The sequence below is a fragment of the Solanum pennellii genome, chromosome 9 (genome assembly GCF_001406875.1).
Source record: "Solanum pennellii chromosome 9, SPENNV200".
Lineage (NCBI taxonomy): Eukaryota > Viridiplantae > Streptophyta > Magnoliopsida > Solanales > Solanaceae > Solanum > Solanum pennellii.
The window spans coordinates 81,339,000-81,353,141 of record NC_028645.1 but is presented as its reverse complement, the minus strand read 5'-3'; the positions used below and the strand labels follow the sequence as shown (position 1 = coordinate 81,353,141).

Here is a 14,142-nt window from a genome sequence, read left to right as displayed (position 1 = left end):
TATATATATATATATGTATGTATGTATGTATAGACAACTGATAAAATGCACATATATTTAATTGTGCACCCTAACAATCAAAAGTTGCTTTGGTGTGCTGGTTGAACGCACAAATTCTTTGCATAGCTGCGCGAGTTCAATCCCCAGCGGAAGCAACAATTTTTTTACTTTAAATTTGAAATCTTTTCTCTGAGAAAATTATCAAAATGGTGTGTGAGATTTGCCTTATTTTGATCCTTAATATATTTTGCATGATCCATATAGTCTTTAATGTATTATAAAAAGTACTCAATTTTATCTTTTTCCCTAAAGTTAAAAAATCATCAAATTTTTGTGTTAAGTTTAAACCTGAGCTCCACAAAAAAATAAATTCAAAAATTTTTTCGTTCCCCTTGTAAGCCATAGCCGAAAAAGCTTGTCCAATTGCTCCTTTTTCATCTCAATCAAATTTCACTTTCTTAGACATTCCAATGAATATATATATAAAAAAAAAGTGATTTGTGCCAAAGAATCAACCCAAAATTAAAACTCTTTTTTGCCGCCTTATTTGGCCCCACCCCCTTTGTTAACCACCCTTTTTTATCATCCTGTTCCATTCCGTTCTAATTGGATTTAAAAATAAATAATTTTCCCTAACACAATTATAAACAAAATATAAGACTCCAAAATTAAAGTCATACTCCAAATAAATTTTTATAAGCTATTTTTTTTACAATAATTTGTTGTTGATTCTTGTGCTTTGAGATGGATAGATTTTTGAAGATAAATATTTCTTCTCAACAAGGGTTAGTTTTAGAGACATGGTTTAAGGGTTCATTTTCTAGATGGTTGGAGTATAATATGAAAAGAATATGTTATATTTTGCTTATGTTATTAACGTTACCCTTGTGCCATTCCTAGCCTTACCTTTGAGTCACTCATAGTAGTGCACTCCCTATATTTATATCCTAGGTTCGCCTCTGGGTAGAGAAATTGTTTTCGATAATCCTTGAGTTCAAGTCAAACATAATAAAAGAAGTACGGAAAAACAAAACACAGTTATGAGGCAATTATGATAGATATAATAGAGAACAGAACAATAGCAATAACACATAATATTGTAATTTTATTTTTTAATATATGCTCGATAAAAAATATAGAGAAATGTTTGTACCGAAAAAAAAAATTGATTTTGGATGATTTAAATCAAGACATATATTATATAATAAAACAATAAACTCCAACACGAGACAATTCTAGACACCCACTCTATTCGACCAAAAATAAAATAAAATAAAACAGAACAACAGACTTATACTTTTAGACACTCTTCTACTAAACAAACATATAGAAATAAAACTTCAAAAAAGAACTTCAAACTTAGAACATTTTTAGACACCCCCTTACAAAGAAGATCCACAAAATTTGTGTTCTAATTAAAGTCTCAAGGTCAAGTCCACGTCATTTTGTTCGTCAGCAATGTTAGCTAATTCATCAACATTTGTTGAAACAGGAACATTCAATTGATTGGTCAATGATCTTGTACAATCAATAGTAGAGTCATTTGAATTGGGGAATGTTGAATTTGGACCTCCAACTCTGTTTCTGCTTGCCATTTGTTGCCAATTGATTGGTGGTGCTCTATCACTGAGTCTTGGCGGGTTGTTACGATTCAAAGACAATGTTGGCGTGATAACAATGTTATTATTTCCTTGCGAAGTCGCATGATGTGGGGCTGCAGGTTGAGGTGATGACATATTTCCGGTAAAAAAATTACCTGATCCATATAAAGGAGAACGTTGGATAACGTGTTGTAGATTCGCATGTTGTGGGGCCGCATGTTGTGGGGCCGCATGTTGAACTGACGATAGATTTCCTAGCAAAAGAGATCCAGATGAATATAAAGGAGAACGTTGGATAACGTTTTGTGGATTCGCATGTTGTGGGGCCGCATGTTGAACTGACGATAGATTTCCTAGCAAAAGAGATCCAGATGAATATAAAGGAGGACGTAGGTTAACATTCTGTGGACTCACACGTTGTGGGGTCGTAGATTGAGCCGATAGCATATTTTCTCGCAAAAGAGTACCTGATGGATATCCAGAGGAATGCCGGATAACATTTTGTGAGCTCGTATGTTGTGGGGCTGCAAGTTGAGATCCTAGCGGATTTTCTGGGGACAAAATATTGGACGCATATGCATGAGAGCATAGAATGGTATTTCGCTCAGACGTTAATAGATGAGTAGTTCGTACATGATTCATGAATTGCAGATGAGTACGGAACGCTCCATAGCATAAAGGACATCGAAGTAATACACGACAAGATGATAAAAATGAAGGAGGAGAAACATTTGCATTACTCATACTTGAAGTATGAATACCAAAACTTTTATCAAAGTAAAAAAAGGTAGAAAAAAGTGTACTATGATTTTGTAAAATGTGAAGAGAATTTATAGGCTACTCATTGTATAACCCTCCTCCTTCCTTTATGTTTATTCCATTTTTGCAAAATTTATAATATAATAAATACTTTTTCCTAATTTATTATTTGTGTTTAACTCATTTATTGAAACACACTTCAGAAAGGGAAAAAGAATTAACTCTAAGTAGACAATTTTAAAAGAAGAAAATTTTTTCTCTAATAATTAATTAAACTTTGACTTACAAATTAAAGTTCTTTGACTATTACTAGATTGTTGTAATTCAATATACAGAATGAATCATACTGTCAACTTACTATTATATCAAGAGAATTAAATTTTTCTTATTATAAATTTTAAACATGCTTTAATTTTTTTTTACTTATAAGTGATAATTTCATAGTCAATTATGATTTAAACTGGAAATAATGTTAATGTCTCAATCATTTATGGTTGATTTGAATAATTTTAAAATGGAAAAAATTATTTATAGTAGTATCATATAATAATTATTTTGAATATCTTTTTGTCCATACAAATACATGCTTTAGATTGAGGCAATAATATAAGAAAGCAAGTTAATGGTCAACAATTATATTAGAGTTGACTCATAAAAAAAAGAAGAAAAATTAATGTTGATTCACATAAATATAAAACACTATTTTTCTTCTTATTTAGAATTTTTTTTAATGAGAAATGCATTTTTTATAATTATAAATCTTTGTGAATATTGGTTTTTTTGGGGAATATAATAAGGACAACTTTCACATATAGCAAACAAAAAATTCATATTTGTATGCTATAGCAAAGTTTGCATAATTGCGCTCCATAGCAAACATATAACTGTATAATTCGCTATACATATACAATTGTATAATTCGCTGGCCTAAATTGTATAATTCGCTGACCCGCTATACATATACAATTATATGATTCGCTGGCTAAATTGTATAATTTGCTGGCCTATTTCGCTGCAATTGTATAATTCGCTAGCCTATATCACTGCAATTGTATAATACACTGCGTATTTTGCTGCAATATTTGTATAAAATTTGCTTTGCATACAATTGAATCGAAGTAAAATATTTGTATATTGTATAATTATAAGTGTATAGGAAGAAAATATATGTTTTTCTCTCGCTCTATACAAAAACAGAAAGACAATTTATACACTTATGTTGTATAAAGCGAGAGAAAATTGTATTTCACTGCAATTGTATAATCCGTTGGCCTTTTTCGCTGCAATATTTGTATAAAATTTGCATTCGTCTACAACTGAATCAAAGTAAAATGTTTGTAAATTGTATAATTAAGTGTATAACATGAAGATCTATGTTTTTGCAAGTGTATATACAATTTTGTCTTGCGTCATACAAAACAGAAATACAATTTATACACTTCTGTATATAAAGCGAGAGAGGCAAGCAGAGGGAGAGTGGCGAGCGAGAATGAGAGAGTGGTGAGCGAGATTCTTGGGAGAGAGGCGACTGGCAAACTTTGGCAAACGTTTGCTATGGAGCACAATTAAATCAAACCGTAGCTACTCCATTTATTTTAGATTATTAATTTGCTATTATATACAATTATTTCATATAATTATTTATGAACATTTATGTGAAAACATTGAGAATGAATGACAAAAAAGGTAAATCCTCCAAAACCCAAAATCTTTCAATTAATATGAAAAAGTGGTAAACTGCAAAACTGGTGCATTAATAATATTTTCTAAAATTACAAATTCATTATCCTAGTAAAAACTCACTCGTAAAATTATACTATTAAAATTCAATTATTTTTACCTAAACTTCATATATGTAGCACCATTTTACCCAAACTTCCCCCAAAATTCTTTAACCATTTTTGTCTAGCTTTCTAACATATCTAAAATTATTACGAAGTAGATAAACAAATTGAATCTTAGTGTCAAAATAAAATACCCCATGTTACGATATGAAGCTTAATAAAACAAGGAGAACTTTCACATATAGCCACTAAAAATAGCTTAATTATTCTCCATAGTTATAGTTTGATAATTACAATTCGTAATTACATGTTATAGGAAGGAGAGAGACGAGCGAAACTGGGAGAAAGAGAACAAAAAGTGGAAGAGAGGTGAATTGTACATGTACAATGCTGAGACAATTGTATATTATACATATATATTTCTATATATGGCAAGCGAGATTATGAAAAACAGAGAAGAGAGGCGAGCGAGATTGAGAGAGGGAGGAGAGAGGCGAGCAAGAGAAGACAGAGAGTAGGAGAGAGAATTATATATGAATATAGATTAGATAATTGTATATTATACATATTCATTTGTATAAAAAGCAAGCGAGATTGGAAGAGAGAGAGGAGAAAGGCGAGCAAGATTGGAAAAGGAATGAGAGAGACGAACTATATATGTATATTGATTAGATAATTGTAAATTATACATATACAAATGTGATTAATTATACAAACTCGAAAACAGACCACACAATTAGGGGTCGTTTGGTAGAGTGTATAAGAACAATGCAAAATAGGGTGTATTAGTAATACTTGCATTAGTTATGTCTGCATTATACTGTTTGGTTTGATGTATTAGAAAAAACAAATCTTGCATAATTTCTATTTAAAAAGTGTATGTTTACAAAAATACCCTTTACACTTTATTTCTTTATATACTTTCTTTGCAACAAGGTTCTTTGCTAAAACATCAAAAAAAGATTTCTTTGCTAAAACATTATTTCTTCCTATTCTTCTTCTTTTTCAAATATAAAATTAAAAAGTTGTTACTACATTGAAATAAGATTAAAAAAGAAAAAGAAGAAGAAGATGTCAAACATCTTCACAATTTTGCCACCATAAGTCCAAAAGTTCAACTTATTCATATGCAAAGGTAGGGATCCTTAGTTTTCATCCAAGAAGCTGTATTTTCGCAGAACACATAATCTTAAGACACACGTACGAGCTAATCAACTCGTCTGAGAGGGGGGATAACAATAAGGTATCGCTCATTGGATGTGAGGTCATAATCTGTTCCAATGGATTGATTAAGAAAATTGCAGATGCCAAGGGCCAACTTTGATACGCAGCTTAAGCGATTTTGGGTCCCAGGCATTTCTTTGTTTCTTCACTTTTTGACCTTTAAAATTGAAATCTTCAGCTCGAGTAGTTGGTTGGGCAGAATTTGTTCCCCCCTTAAATTGTGGAGCCTTAAGTGCAGATGCTGCTCCATCTCTAAACCTATCCCCTTCCTTCCATCTCTACTCCAACCAGAAATCATTCAAATAAAAACTCCAATCCAACAAAAAAAAAAACTAAAAATTCAAAGATTTTTCACTTTTCACACACCCAAAAACCTCTACAAAACTTCACACAAATTCCCCACCCATTCACCAATGTTCCAAATTTTCTCAACTTCACCAATCGAGATCGCAGAAAAACAGCACAAATTCACCAACATCAGCTGACCTTTCTCAACAAAAATTAAATTAAATTAATCAAAATCCAACAACAAAAATGAGTAAATCAATAAAAAAAACTGATACTGATTCAAAAAAAATGATAATTCAGATTATTCTGGAATGTTAAAGCTTGGATTGCCCCTACTAAAGCTCAAAACTATGAGCAAAGAGAGAGAAAATAAAAATGAAGAAAGAGATGTTGAAAAATACAGATTTTAATGAAAGATAAGAGTACTAACCTTATGAAGATGAGCAAACAATGTTGATTGAGCAAAAGGAAGAAAAACCTACTCTTGAATTTTCATTGACAAAGTACAGAGAAGATGAAACAAGTACTATGGAAAATGTTTTTTTAAAGGGCTTTGAAGGTATTTTTGTAATTGCATAATCTAATGCAAGTGTAAAAATGCTATGTATTACTAATACCTAAAATTTCTTGGTATTAGTAATACACAACTTAATACACAATATTGTGTATAACTAATGCTTGCATTAGTTATACATGACCAAAAAAAATGTAACAAACAATGTATTACTAATACACACACCTAATGCATGTATTATTTTTCCTAATACACTCTACCAAACTACCCCTTCATGTATAATGTTAGTCGTAAGTGGTGCTTACAGCCAACTATAGTTATAATGAATAATTAAATAGTATAAAGTTACTTAACCGCGTAATTTTCTTCATATCGAGTATAACGGAGAAGAGAAAAATAACAACACGCAATACAGTAACCGAAGCAAAGGAAACAACACGTAATAAGACAACACAAGTTCATAGTAACAAGTTATATAGGAAGAAAAATTAGAGGGTACATAACATAAAGTATGTGATAACAATTCTGGGCACACAACTAAGAGGAAGTACTGAGGTAGCCCCTTAAGTAATCGGAGCTACACTGCATAACCATGAGCTATTTACTTTCGCCATTAACATCCTCCCATAGCAGCCATGCACATCAGGGGAAAAAAGGGGAGCAATGGCCAGACGTGAAATATTTTTATTGTTCGAGACAGATCCCGGTCTACAACATCACATTAGAGAGGTATTCTCAAATATACAAAACAGAAACACCCCTCTATCTCTTGAAAGTTTAGCAAGTTTGTTAAATTGCAAGAATCAGTGCATGCTTGTTGGGAAGTCCTTGAGATAGCTGCTCAACCTGCTGTTCAACTATAAGCAAAAGACGGTAAGATAAGTTCATATTAGCTGAGGAGTAGTGTCAAGAATAAGAAAATAGTACTTGAATATCAGCGATTAAAAGTTTTGGTACCTTGGGGGTAGATATTAGACATTATATAGCCTCATTTCCTTCTTCCAGTGCCAATAGTTAGTAGCTCAAAGCTCCTAAGAGCATCATCCCTACCCCCTCTTGTTGCAGTAGCGCGGGTAAAAGATGAAGACTTGGATTCAAATCCAGCTTGTACTCTTTGGGTAGTGGAAATACGGCCGCTGCTTGAACCTAAGCGACCAGAGCGATTGTCAGTGGGTTCGCCAGATGAGCTGGGCCGGCTGCTTCCCATTACAGCCCTCCTCGAGGTGCTACCAGTCCGAGATACACGGCCTCTTTCAGCATCAGCTTGCTGAAAATGTTAACAAGTGCATCAGATAATGAGCAGTTCAGACACCAAGAAAGCTCCAGGTAGGAACAAACTGATGCCTGTAAACTGAGAGGATGCCAAAATATTATACGGAATCCCAGGCAGATAAAAGATATCACATTCGCTGCTTACCACATCCTTAGATGATGGTACATTGTCAGATGATCTGTGATGTCTCAAATGGTCCCCTTGCAAACCAGTTCCAGACACGTTCCTTCTAGAAAACGCCTCCATAGCACCAGAAAACCTATCTTTGATTTCCTGCCTCACTGTACAAGAGATCAGACAAATCTTAAAATTAGCCTACAAATCTGTAACATGATGACATACATTCAACCACCAAAAGAACACTGGGAGGAAAAAGAAACAAAACAAAATGCCCCAGCCACCTATAGTTCTTATTGGGTTTTATTTTTCTGAGGGGATGATTTGACACACTTCTTATCATTAATTGGACAGCACCCATTTCCCCAGATTTAAGAAATCCTCAAGGATAGCTGCAACTTCTAGTCAATGCACATACTTGAGCATTGTACATCTCTCCCACAGCCATTGAATGGGCCACACATGCAAACTTACATTTATGTGTTTCAAGTGGGTCTTCTGAAACTACATATAATAAGAGATTTCTTTGAAGTGCTATTCTGCTTGCAATAATTGGCTATTTTGTCAAAAGCATGGATTAGATTGACGACAAAGGGCAAGCACCATGAGCCCGCCCAAACATAAATAATCATATGAGGAATGTAAGCTACTATTTCTTATTCTCTGAAGACGCAGTTTCTTGTAACAGTACCAGGGATCTTTTCTGGTCTTTCAATGGATGGTCCCGGATTCACAGGTAATCTTGCAATAGGTTGCTGAAAATACACAAAATGTAAGATTAGGGCATCTTCTAGAATGCAAAAATAAAACAGTAGATAATTTTTAGCAAGAGTAGATTAAAGACAGACTCGTGCTCTTGAACTGGAGCCGATCTGGGGATACTTCAAGATAGTCCAATCAAACACGTAGTCAAATTGATAACCTGCAATGCAAGCAAAAAGAATTTTGTCGTATAAGACTACAGAAATATACTTGTAGTGCGAAAGAGAGAATATAAAGGAGGAAACAGAATATTGAAACTATCATGAAACAGAAACTTACCCTCTCTAATGAAAAGGTCACGGAATAGCCTCTTTAGGTATGAGTAATCTGGCTTGTCATCAAACCGTAATGATCGGCAATAATGAAAATATGATATGAATTCTGAGGGATAGGATTTGCAAAGCACCTGTTTAACAGAGACCAGTGGAATATGTCATTATGCAGTTTGATGAGAGAGCATAGTTTACGACAGATATATTCACAAGACCCGGTACTTCTCTGTAGGACAGATAATATTTGGCATGTAAAAATAATGTACATAAAGTCACTACCTCTATAGGTGTAAGCATCTTCTTCTCACTAATCTTGTCATATTTCTGCTTTTTGGTGCCAGCTTTCAGACCTTGCCATGGCAGACTAAAAAACACAAGCAAATAGCTAATTGTAAGAAACAAGTAATGCACATGGAAATAGAGAAACAGGCACCAAACATAAACTGTATCTGTAACTGCCGAACCTTCCTCTCAAAAAATACATAAGCACATAACCAAGAGACTCCAGATCGTCTCTTCTGCTTTGTTCTGCATACAAGGAAGAGAGGTGATTATGTAAAGTTTAACATACTACTAGGTACTTGGTGTAATATCATCCTCACTTACCAACTCCAAGATGGGTGTTAACACTAGCATAACGAGCTGTTCCTGTGAGGTTTTTGTTTTCCCTGTCAAAGGAAGCAAACAATTCATTCAGCAATCCATATTACGCTCCAATCATCCACTCAACACTATTAAAATAAGGTCAGGGAAAGAAAAGATTGATAAGACGCAGAACCTCCAAATTTGTTTCTTAATCTCAACATCAACTATTGAGAAGCTTGGAAGCGTACATTGGGACAGAAAGGAACAGAAAAAAAATAAGAGAAGCATCCTAGCAGGAATGGAGGGAAAAATCATTCCATCCGGCTTTGTACTTTCTCAATAACATAGTACACAATGTGCATTCAAAATCTACAAAAGTCTAATCATACAAGATGGTTTTCCATATCCACTAGAGCTGCTTTAATTTCTTTGATTCAGCTTATGCAAAAGAGAGGGCAAATTTTTTTAAAAAACAGGGAAGGACATAACTAGGTTCTAGCAAATGTTTAAATTCTTATTACTCCAAAAGGTCAAAAAATGAAGCCGCCAAAGAAACAATTGGAAGAACATTCAACCTTCAGCTTCTCAAGCAATCATCATTACTAACACATTGTGGTGAATTGACCAATTATCAAATCACCTAAGCAAGTAATATTCCATTGTAATTTCTAGAAATGGAAGACCATATGAGATCTTTGAGAAGCACAAAAGGTTGATACCTGTATGGTATATGCTTGTGTGTCTGAAGATCTCTGTATTTCTTGGCAAGACCATAGTCAATGATGTATACCTGTTATAACAAAATAAAACACCCAAATCTTAGAGATGCATAGTTTCAATCAGATCCATTAACTCGTTCTATACGTAGATTTACAAACAGGAACCTGCTGATCAAGTTTTACAAAATGCTAATGTTCAGTAGCATCATACAAGATCAGATGACAGGTTCTCTAAGACTAAGTCATTTTGTTTACAAAAAGAAATTCAGAGGAAACTTCATCCTCGTTTCCAGGTAGGAAATATTTCTTCCATTTGCAAGTGCTTATTACCAGAATTTGTTGGCAATAAGATCTTCTACCTCCCCAGATCAAGCATAAGCATTATGCTGGAAAACATAAACTAAAGAGAGGGGGAAATCTCTCAACAGATTACATGTGTCCAAGAATATGCAACTGCACAATGCACTGGATTTTGAGCATAGTTCCAGAAAACTGGAAGAAATGCCCTGGCTAGTTGGCTAAATCCTTCTTAGACAAGAATGTAATGGTTGATGTCACAGGGATTGACTTCATGGAGCTCTAAGAGAAGGGAATGGGAGAGAGAAAGAGAGAAGAAATGTGACTTCTTGAGTTCTGGAACCAACAAAAAGAATGTTACCCTTCCATCACAAATTGAAGTTCCTTGTTCGAGCTCAACAACCACACACTACAATATGTCCCAATACAAAAATGCTGGAGGAGCACCCGTACAGTAGACCCAAAACCCTAGTAGATAACCAACTTGTCTAATTCCTCAGTGATTTAGTTCCCAAGCAAGTAGGTGGAGAACTTTCCGAAAATATCAAGTGCAAATGTATAGGGCATACGACCTTGTTGTCAACCATAGACATACATCTACACTTCGAGAACATATGATGAAGTACACACCTGATTTGCTTTACGCCCTAAACCCATTAAGAAGTTGTCGGGCTTAATATCACGGTGAAGAAATCCTCTTGAGTGCATATATTCAACCCTATTAATCTGCATCAGAGAACAAGTATCAGGCAACCAGCTACAATAATTATGCATTAAACAGTAAATAATTTTGGATATTTACCAGTTGATCTGCCAGCATTAAAGCTGTTTTTAAAGTGAACCTCCTATTGCAATAGTTAAACAAGTCTTCCAAACTTGGCCCAAGAAGGTCGATAACCATGGCATTGTATTCACCTTCAACGCCAAACCACTTGAGGTGTGGAATTCCAGCTTAAAATAAGAAAATGATTATTGAAAAAAAAATCAGTTCGGCTCGAGAATATAACAGTCATTGAAATTCATAGGTAGAAACTATCACTTACTTCCTCCTTGTAGAAGCATATACAGCTTTGATTCATAATGAAGCTGAGGGTGCTTTGTTTTAGTTGATTCCTGCAAACCAAAATATTAGATTCTGGAAACAGCAAAGCAAATATATCAACAAAAAAAACTACAGTATTAAGCATAGCACTGGAACAGACACCTGCATGGAAAGCACAAGGAAATCTCATTCATGATGTTCTAAAACACTTAACAGATGGTCACAGTATCTGAGAAAGAACTACATATGAAGTCCTTGATATATCACAATAAGGTCCCTACCAAACAAATTCACTGATCAACTTAAGCAAAACTATGCAACACTATTCAGAAGTAGAAGCTATATCCAGCAAATGCACACTAACAAACTGGCACCAATAAAAGGGCCAAATAAACAATGTCACTAGAATATTCAGCCAAAAAAGCAATGTTCGTCTATCATATTTAAGGTTTATATCATGAAAGCTTATAATACAAAAAGGATCTTCTAGTGAAAGATGTGGTCTTTTTCAACCTTTTTATTGTTGTTAACTTAATTAAGCTAGTGAAAGCCTCAATCTTAAAGACATTTGATATCACAACTACATCGCGCGAATTTCAGTCAAATCAACATTCCAAATTTCACCCAATTCTAGTAAACAGTTCAATATCTAACACAACTGACACCATGTTCTAATCAACACACTCACCAGCTTCACAGCAACTTCTTCTCCAGTTTGCACATTTACCCCTGATACAAAAGCAAAAAACTCAAGGTCAACTCAAACCCCATACCACAAAACTTGAGCTACAATCGAAACTAACAACAATCAACTAAAAACACATTGATATTACCTAAATATAGTTCCCCAAAAGATCCACTACCGATCTTTCGTCCCAGTTTAAACTTTCCACCAACCACATGATCCATAGTTAAAGATTAAACAAACCCAATCAAACCAAACAAATATCAATTATCAACCACTACCCCCACAAATAATCAGGAAGTTAAAATCTGGAAATTACCCCAGATCCAGCAAAATCTACCTTACCCCAAAGAACAAAAATACAAAAAAATCACTTCTTTGAGGCACCCCAGATGAAAAATCTTCAAAAACCCTAAAGCCTAATATCAGTTGTATATATATGGAAAACACTTAAAACAAGTAACTTTTTTTCCTAAACAACAGTGTCCCCCTTTTTTTCTAAAGAAATAAAAGAATAATCCAATGAATGACACAAAAATTACAACTTGATCAGAAATGAAAAAGCTTAAAAGGGGTTTTGGATTCTTGAAAAAAAATTCAAAAAACAAAAACAAAACAGTAAATGACTGAAGAAATGGAAAAATACAATAAGCTACAAAAAAAATGGGGGTTTTGGGGGTAGGGAAGAAGAGAGAATCTAACAGAAAACGAAATCTGCGGAAAATTTATGGGAATTTTTTTTTTCTGTGTAAGAGAAGAGAAGAAGAAGAAGATGAAAAAGGAGAAATATGGAGAAAATGGGATTATACAAGAAAAAGAAAAAGCTGAGAAAAATATTAAGCTTTTTCTTTTTCCTTTTATTTTCTTTTCTTATAATATTATTATCATTTTTATTTATTTATTGGTGGGGGTGGGATAATTTTATTTTATTTTATTTTTTTAAAAAAAATGATAGATGCTGGGAGAATAATTTTTGAAAAATTAAAAAAAGAAGGAAGAAGAATATATATGTGATTATTCTTTAGGAAAGAAGATTATAATGATATTTTAAAATTAATAATAGTCTTTTTTTATGTATTAATTATGATTAACTTAAGTAGTTGGTATTATGATGTTTTTGAATTTCAAATTTGTCTGCTACAATTTTCTTAGATAATAAGCATAGATTGTTTTTTTTCTTGGGAAAACAATAGTGTTTCATTTTTTATTAAATAAAAATAAATTTAAGTTTTGACTTTTTCAAATTTATGTAAATGATTTTTTAGAAGTAGCAAGGTAATTTTAGAATTTTAAATTTTTATAGATAGAAACTATGAAATTTGTTAAATATTTTTCAATCTTGCTAACGTGTTTAAAATCAAAAAGAAAAACGTGTTGCAAAGTAATTTCCAACAGGATATTTGACATCTTTTTATACTTTTCAAATTATATATAATTGTTCACATTGCACTCAAATCCAATAAGTTACGAGAAAGGTAAATATCAAGAGGTGAAATAATAAATATTTTTTTATATTTAATGAAAAATTTAAATTTAATTTCTACTGAATATGAACTTATAATTGTTAGGGAGTGTTTATCTCAATAAGAAATTTTTCGATATATATTAAAATTTCGTAAAACTTTAACGTGAATATCAAATATTAGATGAGATAACAAAATAAAAAACATGTAACATGGAGATTATATGTTCATGAATTTTATTAGGTTTCTTGGGTGATCCTATTTTCTTTTGTCGTATTAACTTTCAAAAGTTAATCTAGACTCTCGAATAATTTAATTATCAAAAACTTTTATGATCGTTCCAAAAATAAACCTAATCCTAATATTGACTCATCTAACAACACGGACTATGATGATAAATTATACTATCATTTTCGTGAGGGTTTTCGGAAGAAGATTCCCAATGAATAGTTTTACTATCTTATGATCGGTCTCTTCTTTAATCCAATCATGTTTAACACCTCTGACTCGCTTGATATTTTTATCTTTGGTCGATCATTATATGTATAAATATCAAAGGCGTAAATTCAAAATATGGAGAAACGTGTTGATATTATTTTTTCATTCAATATCTAAAAAAAGTGCTTGTGGAGTCTTGAAATATAAACAAAAATTTAATAGAATACGATTAAAATTTATAATATATTGTATGTGAATAGTTTCATGATATCATCACTAATATTAATTGTATCCATGTAATAATATGATATTTTAGAGA

At 32.8% G+C, this 14,142-nt stretch overlaps 1 protein-coding gene and 1 long non-coding RNA gene across 2 annotated transcripts; both read right to left on the bottom strand.

Moving 5' to 3' along the window:
• Nucleotides 1–5,445: 5,445 nt before the first annotated feature.
• Nucleotides 5,446–6,385, bottom strand: LOC114074004. Its single transcript, XR_003574548.1, has 2 exons — nt 6,087–6,385; nt 5,446–5,854 (listed from the first exon to the last, which is right to left on the bottom strand). It is a non-coding gene; the product is annotated as an uncharacterized LOC114074004 (long non-coding RNA).
• Nucleotides 6,386–6,613: 228 nt separating this feature from the next.
• LOC107031278 (casein kinase 1-like protein 10) lies at nt 6,614–12,731 on the bottom strand. The gene is made up of 15 exons (XM_015232590.2): nt 12,071–12,731; nt 11,926–11,966; nt 11,239–11,308; nt 10,998–11,146; nt 10,826–10,921; nt 9,899–9,969; nt 9,201–9,262; nt 9,059–9,122; nt 8,874–8,958; nt 8,602–8,728; nt 8,409–8,482; nt 8,252–8,315; nt 7,588–7,724; nt 7,128–7,437; nt 6,614–7,027 (listed from the first exon to the last, which is right to left on the bottom strand). The coding sequence occupies exons 1-14, from the start codon at nt 12,144–12,146 to the stop codon at nt 7,159–7,161; spliced, it is 1,395 nt and encodes a 464-aa protein (XP_015088076.1). The 5' UTR covers nt 12,147–12,731; the 3' UTR covers nt 6,614–7,027; nt 7,128–7,158.
• Between the last annotated feature and the right edge of the window lie 1,411 nt (nt 12,732–14,142).

Coding starts and splice junctions, on each gene's coding strand:
- LOC107031278 (XM_015232590.2), bottom strand. CDS start 12,146: ATGGATCATGTGGTTGGTGGAAAGTTTAAACTGGGACGAAAGATCGGT. Junction 10,922..10,997: donor TAATGCTGGCAGATCAACTG/GTAAATATCCAA, acceptor TCTCTGATGCAG/ATTAATAGGGTTGAATATAT. Junction 7,725..8,251: donor AAGACCAGAAAAGATCCCTG/GTACTGTTACAA, acceptor TCTCTTGTACAG/TGAGGCAGGAAATCAAAGAT.